Source organism: Manis javanica, chromosome 7 (genome assembly GCF_040802235.1).
Source record: "Manis javanica isolate MJ-LG chromosome 7, MJ_LKY, whole genome shotgun sequence".
Lineage (NCBI taxonomy): Eukaryota > Metazoa > Chordata > Mammalia > Pholidota > Manidae > Manis > Manis javanica.
Window position 1 is genome coordinate 41,627,984 of NC_133162.1, and position 15,231 is coordinate 41,643,214.

Consider the following 15,231-nt stretch of genomic DNA (forward strand, 5'->3'; position numbering starts at 1 on the left):
TATATTTCCTTTTGATGATAAAATGATAAATTATCTACTTTCTACATTTTAATAGTTAAAAGTTCAGTTAAGAAACAAAGGTACTATGCCATTATGCAAAAAATATATATATACATATACATACAACTAAAAATTTCTGTTTTTAAATATCAGCATTCTAGACATTGATATTTAGTCTAATACTTTAAAAGCCAAGTATGGGAATAATTTTGCAAAACACAAAATAAATGTAGACTATATTTACTATGAGGGATTATTTGCAAATCATTCCTCTTTTTTATTAAGGCTGAATTTTGTTTACTTAGGGAATTACAAAGCATCTGTGAAATTTCCTCTTTATGGTCATTTTTTTTATTGAAGTATCATTGCTATACAATCTTATATTGGTTTCAAGTGGATCAGCAGTTATTCACTTCATTAAATCCTTACCCTCAACTAGTGCTGTTACTATCTGTCAACATAGGAAGATGTTACAGAATCACTGGCTATATCCTCCATGCCATACTACTATCCCCATAACCAACTTATATTATGATTGAGAATTTTTGTGTCCCATTGTCCCCCATATAGTAACTACCAATCACTTCTCAGAGGCCACCTCTGTTCTGTTCATTTTGTTTTGCTTTGTTTTTGGAATCCACAAATAAGTGAAATAATATGGTATTTGTCTTTCTTGCCTGGCTTATTTCACTCAGCATAATACACTCTAGGTCCATCCATGTTGTTGCAAATGGCAGGATTTCCTTCCATTTTATGGCTGAATAATATTCCATTGCATATATGTACCACATCTTCTTTATCCATTCATCTATTGATGGACACTTTGGTTGCTTCCATAACTCGGCTATTGTAAATACTGTGGTGATAAACACGGGGTGCATATATCTCTTTGAATCAGGAATTTTGTTTTCTTTGGGTAAATTTCTAGGAGTAGAATTATGGGGTCTAACAGTATTTCTATATTTAGTTTTTTGAGGAACCTCCACACTGCATTCCACAGTGGCTGCACCAATTGACATTTCTACCAACAGTGTAGGAGGGTTCCCTTTTTGCCATTTCGTTGCCAACACTTATTATTTCTTGTCTTTTGGACAGTGACCATTCTGACTAGTGTGAAGTGACATCCTATTGTAGTTTTGATTTGCATTTCCCTGATGATTAGTGATACGGAGTATCTTTTTATGTGTGTCTGATTGTTGTGGCTAGGACCTCCAGTACTATGTTGAATACAAGTGGTGAAAGTGGACATCCTTGTGTTGTTCTTATTTTAGAAGAAAAACTTTCAGCTTTTTGCCATTCAGTATGATGTTAGCTGAAGGTCTGTCATATATGGCTTGCATTATGTTGAGGTACATACCCTCTGTACCCTTTTTGATGAGAGTCTTTATCATGAATAAATGAATTTTGTCAAATGCTTTTTCAGCTTCTATTGAGATGATCATGTGGTTTTTATTCTATTGTTAATGTGGTGTATCATGATTGATTTATGAATATTGTACCATCCTTGCATGCCTGGATTAAGCCCCACTTGGTCCTGATGGATGATCCTTTTGAAGTACTTTTGAATTTGGTTTGCTAATATTTTGTTGAGGACTTTTGCATCTATGTTCTTTAGGGATATTGGACTGTAATTTTTTTTTGTAGTGTCTTTGTCTGGTTTTGGTATTAAAGTGATGCTGGCCTCATGGAATTTTAGTAGTATTCCCTCCTCTTCTACCTTTTGGAATACTTGAAGAAGGATGGGTTTAAGTTCTTCAAATGTTTGCTAGAATTCAGCTGTGAATCCATGTAGTTCTGGGATTTTTTGACTGCCAGTTCAATTTCACTGCTGGTCACTGGTTTGTCCAGATTTCTGTTTCTTCCTGTGTCAGTCTTGAAGGCTAACATTTGTCCAGTCTTGAAGGAATTTGTCCATTTCTTCTAGGTTGTCCAATTTGCTGGCATATAATTTTTCATAGAATTCTCTAATAATTTTTTGTATTTCTGTGGAATCTGTTACGACTACTACTTTTTTGTTTCTAATTTTGTATATTTGTGCTATTTCTCTTTTTTTCTTAATAAGTCTGGGGAGGTTTGTCTATTTTGTTTATTTTCTCAAATAATGAGCTCTTAGTTTTGTTTATTTTTTCTATTGTTTTATTCTTTTCCATTTTATTTATTTCTGCTCTGATTTTTATTATGTCTCTCCTTCTACTAACTTTGGGTTTCATTTGGTTCTTCTTTTTCTGGTTTCTTTGTGAATTTTGACTATTTATTTGGTATTGTTCTTGTGTCTTGAGGTAGGCCTGTATTGCTATGTAGAACTGATTTTTCAGCATCTCATATATTTTGGATAGTGGTGGTAAACATTACCAGCCCTATCTAAAACAATTTATCCAAATCTATTAGGTTCCACAATTTGGATACTGAATTAGTTAGTGAGAGTTTCCCCTAGTTTCTGACTTTCAATATCATCTAAACAATACTGACCACCATAACCATAATATTTGCATATAAATTAAGCTTTTGACATCTGGGAGACTTAATATTATCATAACTGTTGTGTAAGATAGCAATTTAGTATGCAAAAACAATTTAGCAATTTTTACTCTAGCCTGAGTGGTATCAGAGGCAAAAAAAACTTGACTTATTTCTCATTAAGGGAAAACTGCACCTGCATATTAAAGTTGGTTTTAGGAAAACAGAAAATGGGAAAGGTCTAAATAAGTATATTTCAATGTTTGAACAATGGGTGGTCTTATTTATTGAAACCTTAAAATCATAAATTTCTTCTCTTACACATAAAAGGTTTGAAGATGGCTTTGGCACCCTAATTAATTGTGATAGTTATATTTTGGTTATTTAATGACCACTCAATAGAGTAGTGTCAGGTTTTTAAAGGTCAAGGAGTAAGTGAAAATAAAGTGGGTAAGAAATGGGAATGCAGCAAGGGCAAAGAAGGAAAAGGAAGGAAGACAGGGAATAGAGGAGGACAAACTAAATATTTCTAGCTATATGAAATGTAAAATGTCTAGCAATTCACTATTTTAAAAGAGATATATATTCTTCAGTGACTCTAAAAATAGACTAGCTAGGAAAGTTACTTTGATTTTCCCCTACAAATGAGGAAAAAGCCTATGCTGATGAACAATATGGTAATAATGATATTGGCAATGCATGAAAGTACTGAAGGAAAACCTCAGTGTACATGTAAAAGGCATGAATACAATCAATTCATGGAAAGTCCTGAGAATTACATTTCAAGTTCACATAAAGAAGGATTTTCTAATAAGTAAAGTTGTATAGAAATGTAATGAGCTGATTTTTGAGTGGTGTGTTACCCATGACTGGAGTTGTTTCATATGAATAAATGACTATTTGTCAGAAATGCTTTAGATGACCTAAGTCATATGACACTGGATATAATGTATTTTATAGATGTTAAGAAATACTTACGTATACTGTATATATATTTATGTATTTGAATATTCCAATCTCAGGCTATGGTGAAAGGACATTCTTTCTGATCCCAGTTTCAGCAAGAAACTAGCTAAAAGACACTGAATAAAATGTTTTACTTTTCTGATCCCAACTACAAAGAGTAAAGATTGGATTGGAGAATCTCAAAACTTTCACTGCATACTTCTCATGAATACAAAAGAAGGTTCAACAAAGGTAATTTTTTTTAAAGGAAAAATGATATAAGGGAGGACTTTATTAAAGCAGTTTAAACATGAGATCTGGATTGCAAATTCAGACTGAAATTCAGATTTTACTATTGCTTAAATAGCCAGTTAGAACAGGGCTTCCCTTGGAATTACACTGACCTATTGTCACCAGTGATGCAAACAGCACAAGTTCCTGTTGGTTGTTCTGTCTGCTCATAGTAATAAGCATCCACATGGGCTTCAGCAGCTTTCTTCTTCAGTATCTCCCCAAATTTATCTATCCCAATGGATCCAAAAAATGTTGCTATTTTGTGCGGCTGCTGAATCATCCACTGGAAAATAGAAACATGAATAATTTTAATGAGTCAGAAGTATGCTACACATAGTTCAGTATTACGCCATGGAGAGTGGAATAAAAGTGATGCTTTGTTAGAAGCTGTGGATGTTATGAATGCATTTTCAATCCTTTACTAACATTTATAATAAGAAATATGATGTAACAACCATATAACATCTTCTTATGCTATGTTTGGGGAAAGAAATAAAGTATACTGGTTAAGAACCCAGAATTTGGTCATATAAACCTTAGGTCAATGCTAGCTTGATTCAGGAAAATAACAGTGAGTCCCAGCCAGAAGTGGCATAGCACTGTCATTAAAAGAGTAGAATCTTCTGCATCCGTGGATGTCTTGCTGCCCTTGTCTAGCCTGGATTAATACTTAGTCCATAGGCACACACCTGATCATCTACATTTGTCCTCTTACAGCACTAAACTATGTTTTCTACCTTTATCTTGCATCTACCTACCACTTCAGCATTTTATTAAAAATAAAAATAATAATAATAATAGAGGGAGAAATGTGGGATCAACATACAAATCAAGTACAAAAATCGAATATTCATATTTGACCTGATTGTTTATAGGTCATAATGCGTGATCAAAACCGAAAGTTTCTGTGATGAATGCCCTTGTACTGTTCACCATGTAAGAATGTATTCACTATGTAAGAATTCGTTCACCATGTAAGAACTTGTTCGTTATGCTTCAGAAGATTGGAGACTGACGAGAATTAGGCTTGAGATGGATTAATGATTGTACATTGAGCATTGACCCCCCTATACTGAATTTTATTGTTGTTAACAACCATTTGATCAATAAATATGAGAGATGCCCTCTCAAAAAAAAAAAAAAAAAGAGCAGAATCTTTATTGGAGACTTGAGTTCAAATCTTAACCCTGCCACTTATTAGCTTTAAGAAAAAATGAGAATTAGGAACACATATATCCTTTTAGTATATATGCATCTTTTAGATGTTATATATATATATAATTTTAAATTTGCTTATTTCATAAAATGAAACAAGTAGAATAAACAGAGGTGTTACTGCCAGAGATCCAGAGACAGTCCTGTTGGGGCTGAGTCTTGACAATGTCATTTCATTTAGTAGAACAGCTGCCAGCCATGCACAACAAAAACAACTGTGAAGAAGGTGACCAGCCTTCACCCCCACCCCCCTCCCCACTCACCAGCTGGCCTCAACAGTTTCTGGATGGAGCAACCCATAAACAGCAGCAATGGCAATGAAAATGACAATGGGAAAAATAGGGGGCTGGAACATATACCATCCTCAGCTATCAAAATGGAGACATGGAGAAGATTCTTTTGAATGCACAAAATGAATCGGGCCATAATAGTTCAAGAAGCAGTTCTCACTGTGACAGCCTTTCCCCACAAGAAGATGGGCAGATTGTTTGATATGGAAATACATACTAGCAGGGACCATACACCTCAGTCTGAAGAAAAAGCTGTACAAGGAGGGAGAGGGGTTGATGCTTTGAAGCAAAGTATAGACTGGGTGTCCATCTCATCCAGTCACTGTGAAAACATTCTACCTAAGGAAGTTCCACTTCAGGTACCCCAAATGCTCTATTTCTCTGAGCATGACAAAAAGTGAAGCCATCAATAAAGGGAGTATTTTCTTCACAGAATTTCTTAAGGTGCTCATTCCATCTCTCTTCCTTTCTAATGTTTTGGCTTTAGGGATAGGCATCTACATTGGAAAATGACAGAGTGCACATTCTGCCAGCAGCTACTGAGGAAAGAAAAGGCCCTGGAAAAGCATGTGACCTGTGAAGTGGTGCACTGTCACAGTAGTTTATTTGAACATGAGGCCATTGTAAGCATTACCCAACCACCCACCCTATTTTTACATATGCAAGTTCCAGTAACTCTCAAATCCAGTATTTTATTCAAACTCTGATGAGGCACTTTACTAACCTCATTCCCTTTTTGGACTGTAAGACACTTCAGAATTTCCTAACAGAGTTTATTGTTATTTAGAAATTTGCGAAGATGTTGGAATAGCGAGGCAAACCTAGTTTGAAACCTAGTCCACATGCACACAAAGGGAGCAACTACAGCAAATACAACTAAGCCTAAAAAATGAACTGAAGACTGCAGAACACACCATCTCCACCTGGGGATAAAGTGGCAGAGCCTTGACCAGGTGAGACCCCAGGCCTTGCCCTATCCCCAGCCCACAGCAGGAGGAAGAGGAATGGAGCGGGGAGCGAAAGGTTCCCAAGAACTCTGCACACCGAGCCCTGGAAATCTGCTCTGAGAACACAGGTCCACATTGTATTGGGTTCTGGTGATTAATAAGACTGGACACCAGGACAGTTGGAGCATTCTGGGAGGCTGAGACACGAGCACTCTATAGAGGACAGTAATGCTCCACTGGTCCTGGTGAGACCTGACAGACTGAGCAGTTTGAAAGACTTGCCAGCAGTAGGAAGGGAGCCAGAGGGGTGAGGGTTGGATGGGGCAGTCTCTGCAGGAGGAAGGACAGGTGGACAATACCTCTGGAGCCCTCCCTTGGCTTAGCAGGTAGAGCACTCTCAGGAGCCACAGATGCTCCATTCCCCTTGCTGGCAGCTCAGCCCTAAGGTGCTTCCCTCCATACCAGACATACCAATACTCCACTGGGCCCAGCAACATCAGACTTTGTTGCCTGGCAGGCAAAGGGGGACTCTCCCAGCTTTCCCAGCCCTGATTTTGGCCCAACAGGGTGAGGGGAGGGGATGCTTGCAGGAGCCAGCTCTGAGAGCTCCTTCCTCCCCATGGGTGGCGAAGCCTGGTGTTGCATGCCTCACTGCTGCTAGGTGATGCCACAGTAATAGCTGCTGCAGCAGCTGCGGCTTGACTACCTCTACCATGGGCAGGGCCTCCCACTGCCCAACTAGCTACCACTGCTTGCCCACTCATCTCTCCACTGCACATGTCATGCCACCAACATGAGCCTGCAAGCCTTTCCACAATGCCAGTTGCTGCCTCATTGCTCCTGTGCGCCCTCCCACTGCAACCAGTGCTAAGCACTTCAGGGATCTGCAGTCAGGTGACTTGCCTCCGGTAAGCCTGTGCATCATGTCACTGTGCAGTACACCCTGCAACCACCCCACCACCTCATTAACTCAGCAGCCCCACCATTGCTGCAGGGCAGAAAGAGGGAAGCCCTGCCCATAATGACCAGAGCAGAAGTGCCACTGCTCTTATTACAAAGGGCTAGCTGAGGAAAACTACCAGCCTCAGCAGACTGAGACAAACCACTGCCTGCAAAGAGACAGAAAGGTGACCCTGCACATTGCCCACCAACATCAAATGAGGTTCCACAGCAAAGGAGAACCAGGTACTGGAGAGGAAAGAGTCCTGAGCTTCTGGACACGCAGGATGTGTTCTTCATAAAGCCATTACTATCTAGACCAAGAAGCATAGCAGAGCCATCTAATACAAGGGAAGAAACACAGAAATTCTGACAAAATGAGGAGACAGAGGAACATGTTCCAAACAAAGCTACAGAATGAGACACCAGAAAGAGGGCTAAATGAAATAGAGACCACCAATCTTCTTGATACAGATTTCAAAGTAAAAGTCATAAATATGCTCACTGATCTGCAGAAACCTATTAAAGATATCAGGGAGGACTTCAACAAAGATATACACGAGCTGAAAGATACAGTAACTGAAATGAAACACAAAATAGAGAGAAAGAATAATAGATTGCTGCAGGTAGAGGAGACAATCAATGAGATGGAAATTAGAGAACAAGAACAGAACAAACTATGGAACTGAGAGAAAAAAGAATCTCTAGGAAAGAATGATAAGCAAGCTGTGTGACCAATCCAAATGACACAATATTCACATAATAGGGGTACCAGAAGGAGAAGAGACAGACAAAGGGATACAAAGTCTCACAGAGGAAATAAGCATTGAATATGTCCCCAGTCGGGGAAGGAAATAGACACTCAGGCATGGAAGTGAGGAAAACCCCTAACAAAAAGTAATGATAGGAAAAAATCAGCAAGACATACAATAATTAAAATGACAAAAATTAAGGATAAGGAGAGAGTACTGAAAGGAGAGAGAGAAATACGATTACTTATAAGGGAAATGACAATAGGCTGTCAGCAGACTTCTCAGAAGAAACTTTACAGGCCAGAAGGAAGTGGCATGAAACATTTAATGTACTGAAACAGAAGGACCTTTGATGAAGAATTCTCTACCCAGGAATATTATCATTTTAACTTGAATCAGGGATTAAACAATTTCCAGATAAACAAAGGTTCAAAGAATTTATAACAAATCCAGCATTTATTACAAAACCAGTAATATAAGACATGTCAAAGGGATGGAAGTAGATAGAAACATTCCTAAGGTTAAATAATCTTGATTATGACATCTAAAATATAAAGTGTAGAAGAGAGAAGAAGTTAAGTACTTATAGATTGTGTTTGAAATAGAGCAATCAGCAACTTACTATAGAGTGTGATATAGTCAGGTAGTTATCCATGAACCTTTGGTAACAACAATCCCACAGCGTATAGATACACAAAAAAATTGAAAAAGAGAAGAAAGGAATAGAGAGGAGCTATAATTACAAACAGAAAATAATAAACAAAGTATATACCTACTAATAATTTCCTTAAACGTAAATGGACTGAATGCACTAATCAAAAGACATAGAGTGGAGAGGAGGAGCCAAGATGGCGGCATAAGCAGGGCAAAACCATACATATTTTTGAAAATGCAACAAATACAATTACCCCTAATGGAGAAACCAGAAGATACAGTACAACAGCCAGGATACATGTACATCTGCAAGAACTCAGCATCTCATGAAGGGGGTAAGATACAAAGCTGTGGCCCAGCGGACCTGAGCACTCCCACAACCCCAGCTCATCGGCAGGAGGGAAGGAGTTGGAGTGGGGAGGAAGTGGAAGTGCAGGACTGCTAAATAACCAGCCCTAGTCATCTGCACTGGGAGCGCAGACACACAGTGCATGGTGTGCTGGATATTAGGGAAACGGAAAGGTAAAATCTGTGAGTGGGTCCCCACAGCCAGATCCCCTTGGACAAAAGAAAAGGGAGTGCTTCTTGAAAGTCTTAAAGGGACAGGGGCTCAACAGCTGGACGGAATTGTCCTGGCACACTCAGCACAGCAAGCTGGGAATCCTAAGGAACATCAGGCGTCCTAATTCCGAGGGTGGCAACACAGCTTTGAAGCCCCTCACAGTGATAAATAGCCTGCGATTTGCTCCCCCTAGCCAGTGCTGCCCTGCCACAGCAGCAAAGCAGCTGGAGAATGGCCCTGCCCACAGCAACCTCCCAGAGTCTTGTCCGAGCACGCAGATAATCAGAGCAGACCCAGAGGCTGCTAACAGCGTGCAGCTGCCTGGAATAGACAGAGGAAACTAAGGCAAGGCATGAAGGGGTGCTGCTCTCGCAGGAGAGCACAACGGGCACACTTTCCCATCCCCACAGGGCTCTGGGCTACCCCGAGGGCTGCCCCTCCCACGACAGCTCATGGGATTAACCCGAAGGCTATCCCTGCTGTGCAGGTAATCGACACAGGCAGCGAAGAAGGGCAAGGCAACCAGCAAACAGGAAGGGACTCTGTTCTCCCAGATGACACAGAGACACTTGCCTATGACCACCTCTACCACCATGAAAAGGCAGAAGAATCTGGTACAGTCAGCGATCACACAGACAACCCCCAAGAGAGGGACTGGGGAGATAGATATAACCAATCTTCCTGAAAAAGAATTCAAAATAAAGGTCATAATCATGCTGACGGACCTGCACAGAAATATGCAAGAGCAAAGGGATGAAGTCAGGAGGGAGATTAAAGAAATGAAACCATCTCTGGAAGGACTTAAGAGCAGACTGGATGAGGTGCAAGAGACTATGAATGGACTAGAAATCACAGAACAGGAACACAGAGAAGCTGAGGCAGAGAGAGAGATAAAAGGATCTCCAGGAATGAAAGAATACTAAGAGAACTGTGTGACCAATCCAAACAGAACAATATTCACATTATAGGGGTACCAGAAGAAGAAGAGAGAGAAAAAGGGATAGAAAATGTCTTTGAAGAAATAATTGCTGAAAACTTCCCCAAACTGGGGGAGGAAATAGTCTCTCAGACCATGGAAGCCCACAGATCTCCCTACACAAGAGACCCAAGGAAGACTACACCAAGAAATATAATAATTAAAATGGCAAAGATTAAAGACAAGGACAGAGTATTAAAGGCAGCCAGAGTGAGAAAAAAGATCATATACAAAGGAAAAACCACCAGGCTATCACCAGACTTCTCAACAGAAACCTTATAGACCAGAAGAGAATGGCATGATATATTTAATGCAATGAAACAGATGGGCCTTGAACCAAGAATACTGTATCCAGCACGATTATCATTTAAATATGAAGGAGGGATTAAACAATTCCCAGACATGCAAAAGTTGAGGAAATCTGCCTCCCACAAACCACCTCTACAGGATATTTTAAAGGGACTGCTCTAGATGGAAGCACTCCTAAGGCTAAATAGATGATACTAGGGAAAATAAAATCACACCAAAGAAAGGAGACCACCAAAATACTAACTAAAGACAAAAAACAAAATCAACTATTCACAAAAGCAGTCAAAGGAAACACAAGAGTACAGAATAAAACACCTAACACATAAAGAATGGAGAAGGAAGAATAAGAAGGGAGAGAAACAAAGAATCCTCAGACTGTGTTTATAATAGATTAATAAGAGAGCTAAGTAAAATGGTTACATAGTAAAGAAGCTAACCTTGAACCTTTGGTAACCACGAATCTAAAGCCTGCAATGACAATAAGTACATATCTTTCAATAATCACCCTAAATGTAAATGGACTGAATGCACCAATCAAAAGACACAGAGTAATACAATGGATAAAAAAGCAAGACCCATGTATATGCTGCTTACAAGAGACTCACCTCAAACTCAAAGACATACACAGACTAAAAGTCAAGGGATGGAAAGGGATATTTCATGCAAACAATAGGGAGAAAAAAGCAGGTGTTGCAGAACTTGTATCAGACAAAATAGACTTCAAAACAAAGAGAGTAATAAGAGATAAAGAAGGACATTACATAATGATAAAGGGTGCAGTTCAACAAGAGGATATAAGCATTATAAATACATATGCACCCAATACAGGAGCACCAACATATGTGAAACAAATACCAACAGAATTAAAGGAGGAAATAAAATGCAATGCATTCATTTTAGGAGACTGCAACACACCACTCACTCCAAAGGACAGATCCACCAGACAGAAAATAAGTAAGAACACAGAGGCACTGAACAACACACTAGAACAGATGGACATAATAGACATCTACAGAACTCTACACCCAAAAGCAGCAGGATACACAATCTTCTCAAGTGCACATGGAACATTTACCAATATAGACCACATACTAGGCCACAAAAAGAGCCTCAGTAAATTTAAAAAGATTGAAATTGTACCACCCAACTACTCAGACCACAAAGGGATAAAACTAGAAATAAATTGTACAAAAAAAAAAAGGCTCACAAACAAATGGAAGCTTAACAACATGCTCCTAAATAATCAACGGATCAATGACCAAATTAAAATAGAGATCAACCAATATATGGAGACAAATGACAACAACAGGATAAAACCCCAACTTCTGTGGGATGCAGCAAAGGCAGTTCTAAGAGGAACGTATATAGCAATCCAGGCCTATTTAAAGAAGGAAGAAGAATCCCAAATGAATAGTATAAAGTCACAATTATTGAAATTGGAAAAAGAATAACAAATGAGGCCCAAAGTCAGCAGAAGGAGGGACATAATAAAGATCAGAGAAGAAATAAATAAAATTGAGAAGAATAAAACAACAGAAAAAATCAATGAAACCAAGAGCTGGTTCTTTGAGAAAATAAACAAAATAGATAAACCCCTAGCCAGACTTATTAAGAGAAAAAGAGAATATATACACACAAACAGAATCAGAAATGAGAAAGGAAAAATCACGATGGACCCCACAGAAATACAAAGAATTATTACAGAATACTATGAAAATATGTACACTAACAAGCCGGAAAACCTAGAAGAAACAGACAACTTCCTTGAAAGATATAACCTTCCAAGACTGACCAAGGAAGAAACAGAAAATCTAAACAGACCAATTACCAGCAATGACATTGAATCGATAATCAAAAAACTACCCAATAACAAAACCTCCAGGCCAGATGTATTCACTGCTGAATTTTATCAGACACGTACAGGAGACATAATATCCATTCTCCTTAAAGTTTTCCAAAAAATAGAAGAGGAGGGAATACTTCCAGTCTCATTCTATGAAGCCAGCATCACTCAAATAACAAAACCAGGCAAAGACCCCACCAAAAAGAAAATTACAGACCAATATCCCTGATGAACATAGATGAAAAAATACTCAACAAAATATTAGCAAACCGAATTCAAAAATACATCAAGAGGATCATACACCATGATCAAGTGGGATTCACATCAGGGATGCAAAGATGGTACAACATTCGAGAATCCATTAACATCATCCATCACATAAACAAAAAGAAGGACAAAAATCACATGATCATCTCCATAGATGCTGAAAAAGCATTTGATGAAATTCAACATCTATTCATGATAAAAACTCTCAACAAAATGGGTATAGAGGATAATACCTGAACATAATAAAGTTCATATATGACAAACCCACTGCCAACATCATACTTAACAGCGAGAAGCTGAAAGATTTTCACCTAAGATCGGGGACAAGACAGGGATGCCCACTCTTCCCACTGTTACTCAATATAGTACTGGAGGTCCTAGCCATGGCAATTAGACAAAACAAAGAAATACAATGCATCTAGATAGGTAAAGAAGAAGTCAAACTGTGACTATTTGGAGATGACAGGATATTGTACATAAAAACCCTAAAGACTCCACTCCAAAACTATTAGAACTACTATCTGAAATTCAGCAAAGTTGCAGGATACAAAATTAATACACAGAAATCTTTTGCCTTCCTATACACTAACGATGAAGTAGCAAAAAGAGAAATCAGGAAAACAATTCCATTCACAATTGCATCAAAAAGAATAAAATACCTAGGAATAAACCTAACCAAGGAAGTGAAAGACCTATACCCTCAAACCTACAAGACACTCTTAAGAGAAATTAAAGAGGACACTAACAAATGGAAACTCATCCCATGCTCTTGGCTAGGAAGCATTAATATTGTCAAAATGGCCATCCTGCCTAAAGCAATCTACAGATACAATGTGGTCCCTATCAAAATATCAAGAGCATTCTTCATTGAACTGGAACAAATAGTTTTAAAATTCATATGGAACCACAAAAGACCCTGAATAGCCAAAGCAATCCTGAGAAGGAAGAATAAAGCAGGTGGGATCTTGCTCTGCTACTTCAAGCTCTACTACAAAGCCACAGTAAACAAGACAATTTGGTACTGGCACAAGAACAGATCCACAGACCAATGGAAGAGAATAGAGAGTCCAGATATTAACCCAAACATATATGGTCAATTAATATACGATAAAGGAGCCATGGATATACAATGGGGAAATGACAGCCTCTTCAACAGCTGCTGTTGGCAAAACTGGAGAGCTACATGTAAGAGAATGATACTGGATCATTGTCTAACCCCATACACAAAAGTAAATTCAAAATGGATCAAAGACCTGAAGATAAGTTATGAAACCATAAAACTCTTAGAAAAAAACATAGGCAAAAATCTCTTGGACATAAACATGAGCGACTTCTTCATGAACATATCTCCCTGGGCAAGGAAAACAAAAGCAAAAGTGAACAAGTGGGACTAGATCAAGATGAAAGCTTCTGTACAGCAAAGGACACCATCAATAGAACAAAAAGGCATCCTACAGTATGGGAGAATATATTCATAAATGACAGAGCTGATAAAGGGATGACATCCAAAATATATAAAGAGCTCACGCACCTCAACAAACAAAAAGCAAATAATCCCATTAATAAATGGGCAGAGGAGCTGAACAGACACTTCCCCAAGAAAGTCAGATGGCCAACAGGCACATGAAAAGATGCTCCACATCACTAATCATCAGAGAAATGCAAATTAAAAGTACAATGAGATATCACCTCACACCAGTAAGGATCACCACCATCCAAAAGACAAACAACAAATGTTGGTATGGCTGTGGAGAAAGGGGAACCCTCCTACACTGCTTGTGGGAATGTAAATTAGTTCAACCATTGTGGAAAGCAGTATGAAGTTTTCTCAAAAAACTCAAAACAGAAATACCATTTCACCCAGGAATTCCACTTCTAGGAATTTACCCCAAGAATGCAGCAGCCCAGTTTGAAAAAGACATATGCACCCCTATGTTTATCACAGCACTATTTACAATAGCCAAGAAACGGAAGCAACCAAATGTCCATCAGTAGATGAATGGATAAAGAGGTGGTACAATGCACAATGGAATATTATTCAGCCATAAGAAGAAAACAAATCCTACCATTTGCAACCATATGGATGGAGCTAGAGGGTATTATGCTCAGCAAAATAAGCCAGGTGGAATAAGATAAGTATCAAATGATTTCACTCATCTGTGGAGTATAAGAACAAAGAAAAAAACTGAAGAAGAAAACAGCAGCAGACTCATAGAACCCAAGAACGGACTAACAGTTAACCAACGGGAAAAGGACTGGGGAGGATGGTTGGGAAGGGAGTTATAAGGAGGGAAAAAAAAGGGGTGTATTACTATTAGCAGACATAATGCAGTTGGGGGGGCATGGGAGGGTTGTACAACACAGAGAAGACAAGTAGTGATTCTATAGCGTCTTACTATGCTGATGGACATTGACTCTAATGGGGTATGTGGGGACACTTGGTGATGGGGGGAGTCTAGTAAACATAATGTTCCTCATGTAATTGTAGATTAATGATACCAAAATAAAAAATAAATAAATTTAAAATAAATTTAAAGAAGACATAGAGTGGCAGAATGGAGAAAGAAACAAGTCCCATCTGTATGCTGTCTAGAGGAGACTCGTTTCAGACCGAAAAAAATACACAGGCTAAAAGTGGAAGGATGGAAGAAGATATTTCATGCAAACAATAGGGAGAGAAAAGCAGGTGATGCAGTACTTATATCAGATGAAGCAGACTTCAAAACAAGGAAAGTAACAAGGGACAAAGAAGGACATTACATAATGATAAAGGTGTTCAGT

At 38.7% G+C, this 15,231-nt stretch overlaps 1 protein-coding gene and 1 pseudogene across 4 annotated transcripts in view; one reads left to right on the forward strand and one right to left on the reverse strand.

Moving 5' to 3' along the window:
- The window catches only part of ADK (adenosine kinase), a 606,631-nt gene that overhangs the window by 281,899 nt on the left and 309,501 nt on the right, over window positions 1–15,231 (reverse strand). For all 4 annotated transcript variants that reach the window (XM_037013272.2, XM_037013270.2, XM_037013268.2 and 1 more), the window contains exon 5: window positions 3,807–3,979. In XM_037013272.2, coding sequence (XP_036869167.1) covers window positions 3,807–3,979 — 173 coding nt within the window. The remainder of the gene's footprint in view (window positions 1–3,806; window positions 3,980–15,231) is intronic.
- LOC140850389 (BCL2/adenovirus E1B 19 kDa protein-interacting protein 3-like pseudogene) lies at window positions 4,004–6,430 on the forward strand (annotated as a pseudogene).